Source organism: Aptenodytes forsteri, unplaced genomic scaffold, assembly GCF_000699145.1.
Source record: "Aptenodytes forsteri isolate BGI_AS27 unplaced genomic scaffold, ASM69914v1 Scaffold57, whole genome shotgun sequence".
Lineage (NCBI taxonomy): Eukaryota > Metazoa > Chordata > Aves > Sphenisciformes > Spheniscidae > Aptenodytes > Aptenodytes forsteri.
This window is the reverse complement of record NW_008796220.1, coordinates 4080802-4086536: the sequence shown is the minus strand read 5'-3', so window position 1 is coordinate 4086536 and position 5735 is coordinate 4080802. Positions and strand designations below refer to the sequence as shown.

Sequence of the window (5735 nt, the reverse complement as noted above, 5' to 3'; positions counted from 1 at the left end):
CTTTTCATCCACCAGTACCCCCAAGTCCTTCTCGGCAGGGCTGCTCTCAATCCCTTCATCCCCCAGCCTGTATTGATCCTGGGGGTTGCCCCGACCCAGGTGCAGGACCTTGCACTTGGCCTTGTTAAACCTCATGAGGTTCACACGGGCCCACTTCTCCAGCTTGTCCAGGTCCCTCTGGATGGCATCCATATGATGACATATATGAGCACAACTTCTATGCAAGTTGAAATACACTGTGTAGAAAAAACCGCGAGCCTCTTAGCAAGACAGGGGTCACAAGATAATCCTGTATGGCTTCAGTCTGACAACCCATCCACTTGCTGAGTCAAAGGAGAGAAGGGATGAGACAGCTTTTCTCTGTATATATTATGCCATTTATATCAACTTCCTATTGCTCTGAGACCAAAGAAATCTGGCTTTTGTTAGACAAGCAGCAGATAAAACACGTGCAGAATATCTGCTGAGTAGGAAGCAAGAAGATTTCCTAAGCAGAAAGCCACACTAAGCTACGATTAAATAGCAACAAAGAGCCCAAATGCCAGACTGGAAGCCATCAATTTGTGATTTACCCTCACACATTTCAGTCTCATGCTATTTCTCTTTCAGTGCTTATTTTTGACCCTCCCCCTCTGGAGTACACCGTTGACATTGAAGTAAGCCTTACGGATTCATCTTTTCTGGAGGCAATCAAAGAGTATTTCAGAAACCTTACTCTTCCAGTTTCAACAAATATTTCAAATGTAGAAATGACAGTTTCAAACATCAACATTACAACAGGTGGGTTGGTTATTTATTTTTATATTCTGGGTGACATGCTTTTTTGCCAGTATTTGATCTCTCCCAGTTTTACCATCCATCATGCTTAGAAATCAGCAAAACTGCACTGTCTCTGCTGCCTACTGAAAGACCCAACAAGACTGAAGCTCTAGCACACAACAGCATGTTTTGTTATCTGCATCCCACCACTCCTCTTTATATAATGTTGGCATTAGGAATAGCCCCGAACGCTTTTCTTTTCCTAAGGAAGACACAAAGCCAGAGGAAGCCTGAGCCAAAGGATTTTGCTCCAGTTTGACTAACGAGCAGTCTGAGTTAGTTTCAAGTTTCAGGAAGCTGCGACAGTGCTTATCAGACTGTTTACTTCCCTCCACTTGCATTTGGAACGTAAATCGCTGTAAGAGGCTATACTCTGACCCTGACAGAGATAGGCTGCATGAGATACAGTCTTTTCTTGATATAACTCATTAAACGTATTCTTACAGGGCAAGATATCAGACAGGTTTTATTACATGAGTTGTGGTTGTGCAACATCACATCCAAGTAACTAATTCAGCGGAGGATATACAAACACACCAAGCGTTTACAACAGTACAGGAGGAGGTTTGGTACCTTCTTATTGCTGGCCCATAAAGCAGTGAAAGGAAGTGTTCATCGGCTCTCAAAACAACATGCAAATGGAACTTTTAAAGGCCTTCAGGGTCACATTCAATGTGTGAAAATCACTTTGTTAATATCTTAATTTGCCAATGGCACATTAAGAGCAGAAAAACTTACAGTGAAGTGTTCTGGTTTTGTTGTGGTTTGTTTTTTTTTATTAGAGAGAATGTATGTCTTTAAAGCACTTTGTGATAAAGTTACCTTCTCTCATGCAGCGTCTGTCAGGACACAGTCAGAATGACACAGCACCTCACTAGCCACCAGGACTTTGAATGACCATTGCATGCTCTTACAATCTTTAAAAGCCTATACATTTGCTTTCATCCCAGGCAATATAGAAATATCCAATATGAAAACTATCATAGGACCCTGGCCAATATGCCAGGTAAATTTTAAGGATCAGGCTTCACATCTCTATTCAATTACTTAAAAGTAATTGATCAGACATATCCCTGTACCAGTCTGGTTCCCATTTCTGGTTAGTCATTTATAATTAGTATAGTAGGACTTGCAAGGTGTCAGATCATCATGTTTGCACCATTCAAGTGAACTCACAAGAAGCGCAACTTTTAGTTGAGATCACTGACATAAAGATACAGCAGGGTAAATATATATCATGCAATATGTTATGCCCTGTTTACCATTCTCACAGTATTTCTCTGTCTGTCTGACACTAGTCTGTCTGCCCGGCAGTGAGAACAATAGCTGTTGTTCTTGTGAAAATGGATATGCCTGGCCAAGTGCGGTGTGCAGTGACTTGATAACCTGCCCTTCTGTCAGCCTAGAACCTGACCTGACCTGTGGCTACATGAAGAAAATGCCTTTCTACGGGCCTTACTGTGCACCTCAGACTGAAGGTAAGGAGAAACAGTGCTGAACTTCATCATTGTACAACAACAGACGGAATAGTGTTAAAGGTGTGATAAAGCAGCACATCAGGACTGAGCTGGCTACCACATTGCCTATGAATGTGGAAAGTCTGTAGAGATGGTCTAGAGCTCTTCTCTTTGTGATGTGGGTCCACCTTGACCCAAGTACTTGCAGATATTTAGTGCCATACTGGAGCCCCAGCTCCTGGAATCACTCACATGCCTCTTTGGGACTTTCAGCTTCCGCTAAGCAAAGAAAGTTTCATCTCAACAGATTTTCAACAGAGGAACTTATAAATGTGATCGAAGTGTGCCATAGTGCTCAAGAGAAGAGAAGGAACAAAAAACCCCAGCATATATCTTTTGTTTGGCTTTATTCCATGACTCTTGTGACAAGGCGCCCATGAGTTTTTTAGGAACCTGACTGATGACTGGACACTTAGGCTTGGCAGCGCTGGGGTGGAGCACTACCTGTTGTCTATGCAATCCAAGACAAACCCCCACAAGGCTCTGCCTCTGATTTGTTATGGAACAGCATGCAGAGATACCCAGAGGCAGCCCTAAACTGGAAGCAGTCCAGTGCTGTCAGCATGCCCATTCTAATCACCTCTGCTTAGAGGCAGTGCTTTTATCACAGGGCAGCCCCGTATCAATACTGCCATACTATTTCCAGAACTAGAGCTAGTATCTCTTCCATGTGGAAGTCGCGCACCCCTTAGAAGTCCAGGGCCCTGGGTACAATGCTCCTCCACTGCGTGGTGTGGACATGTCCTTAAATGGACCCAGCTTAGAAAATTCCAGTATCTCTCTAGGTATTTTATGTTCTTTTGTGCCCATTGGCAGGTCTTGACCCAGAATATTATCCTGCCAAAGTCAATGAAGATTTTTCTGTTCATTTCAGTGAAACATAGGTGGAGATTCATCCTGTGTAACTTTCACTATGTAAAAGTTAAGTATCTGATCAAAGTTATTCATCCAAACTCTATATAACTGGAGCAATGTAGCAATTCAACCATTGTAGGAAAGCTGTCTATCACTTTCTGAATGTATCATCTTTTGAAGGTGTCTACAGCTTTGCATCAACTGGAGAGGGAGTCTAGATATCTAGCAGATGCCAGGCATCTGAATTAGATACAGAAAATAAGGAGAATCCCAACTTTCCTATTATACAGATGAATCTTGGCAAGTTGTAAGATTTTGATTTAGGATTAGAATGGCTTCACCAAGGGCAAATTGTGCCTGACTAATCTAGTGGTTTTATATGATGGAGTGACCGCATCAGGGGACAAGGGAAGAGCTACTGATGTCATCTACCTAGACTTCTGTAAAGCCTTTGATACGATCCCCCACAACATTCTTGCTGCTAAATTGGACAGATCTGGGTTTGACAGATGGACTGTTAAATGGATAAAGAACTGGTTGGATGGCCACAACCAAAGAGTCAATGGCTCAACATCCAAGTGGAAGCCAGTAACAAGTGATGTCCTCAAGGATCTGTACTGTTTAATATCTTCATCGATGACATAGACAGTGGGATTGAGTGCACCCTCAGCAACTTTGCAGATGACACCAAGCTGAGTGGTGCACTTGATTCGCTAGAGGGAAGGGATGCCATCTGGAGGGACCTTGACCACTTAAGGACTGGGCCTGTACAAACCTTATGAAGTTCAACAAGACCAAGTGCAAGGTCCTGCACCTGGGTCAGGGCAACCCCCAGTATCAATACAGGCTGGGGGATGAAGGGATTGAGAGCAACCCTGCCAAGAAGGACTTGGAGATACTCATGCATGAAAACTGGACATGAGCTGACAATGCGTGCTTGCAATTGCAATTGTATCCTGGGCTGCATCCAAAGCAGCGTGGCCAGCAGGTCGAGGGAGGGGATTCTGCCCCTCTCCTCTGCTCTGCTGAGACCCCACCTGCAGTCCTGCGTCCAGCTCTGGAGCCCTCAGCAGAAGAAAGACACGGACCTGTTGGAGCGGGTCCAGAAGAGGGCCATGAAAATGGTCAGGGGGATGGAACACCTCTCCTGTGAAGAAAGGCTGAGAGAGTTGGGGTTGTTCAGCCTGGAGATGAGAAGGCTCCGGGGAGGCCTTATTGCAGCCTTTCAATACTTAAAGGGGGCTTATAAGAAAGACAGAGAAAGACTTTTTACCAGAGCCTTTAGTGACAGACAGGACAAGGGGCAGTGGTTTTAAACTGAAAGAGGGTAGATTTAGATTGGACATAAGGAAGAAATTCTTTATGATGAGTGTGGTGAGACACTGGAACAGGTTGCCCAGAGAAGTTGTGGATGCCCCATCCCTGGAAGTGTTCAAGGTCAGGTTGGAAGTCCCTGCCCATGGCAGGGGGGGTGGGGTGGGTGGTCTTTTAAGGTCCCTTCTGACCCAAACCATTATATGATTCTAAGATTCTATGATTAAGTTAGAAGAAAAAGCTAAGAAATCACTTTGTAAGCATTGCTTTTGATTATTTTTACATTTATTTTTATGTTTTTCCTTACAGACTCATGTGGTATGGGAGAGCCCATTGTAATGAATATGTCAGTCAGACTCGACACAGACTTTGGGAATGATCTCAGTAATTCTTCTTCCGAATTATACAAAAAATACAAAGCTGACCTTGAAAAAGCGGTAATGACTTTAGTTTTCCATCTCTGAAGGTAGAAAGCCCTCTAAGAAATATGGTATTTACCCTAAGTGTCTGGGAAATAGGGTGCACTGTCACTGTCTCTGTGGGGAGCTGTGAAGTATGCAGCAGTGGTAGCTACAAAGTGGGCCAAAGCCGACCTCCATTGAAAGGCAATGACAATATTCCCATTCATTTTAATATGCTGGCCGACAGGGAAGTATTTAGGAATCTTTTGCATCAAAAGCATGAAATGAAAATCACATTATTGGTCCCACCTTAAATCCACATGAGCACACATAGAATGAAACCATCAACACAAATTTATCCCATTGACAGTGGGGTGAGCACCAGGCCTGTTCTATCAGATATGCTACATGCCCTTACTCACATCAATGTTGAATGGAGAGTTTCCTATTTTAAGCATGCTAGAGTAATATACAGAGGATTTATGTCATGTAATATGTCTTTGTTTACAGTTTAATGCTGGCTACAGATGTTTACCAGGCTTTGTATCAGCAACAGTAACTGGTTTCAGGTAAGTAAACAATTTCATTTTTTCCTGGAAGACACAAATCTTTCCGTCCAGTCTCAAGGAGACACTGGTCAGCAAAGACTACATTTACTCTGGCTAGAACCCACACCCAGTATATCCATACTGCTGTCATGGTTTAACCCCAGCCGGCAACTAAGCACCACCCAGCCACTCGCTCACTCCCCGCCAAGTGGGATGGGGAAGAGAATCGGAAGGGTAAAAGTGAGAAAACTCATAGGCTGAGATAAAGACAGTTTAATAGG

The 5735-nt window shown here is 43.6% G+C and overlaps 1 protein-coding gene across 2 annotated transcripts in view; it reads left to right on the top strand.

The window, feature by feature from the left end:
* ADGRF5 (adhesion G protein-coupled receptor F5) overlaps positions 1–5735 on the top strand; it is a 56240-nt gene that overhangs the window by 23999 nt on the left and 26506 nt on the right. For both annotated transcript variants that reach the window (XM_009288984.2, XM_009288983.2), the window contains 4 exons: positions 610–780; positions 2118–2297; positions 4815–4942; positions 5417–5475. In XM_009288984.2, the coding sequence (XP_009287259.1) occupies positions 610–780; positions 2118–2297; positions 4815–4942; positions 5417–5475 (538 nt within the window). The remainder of the gene's footprint in view (positions 1–609; positions 781–2117; positions 2298–4814; positions 4943–5416; positions 5476–5735) is intronic.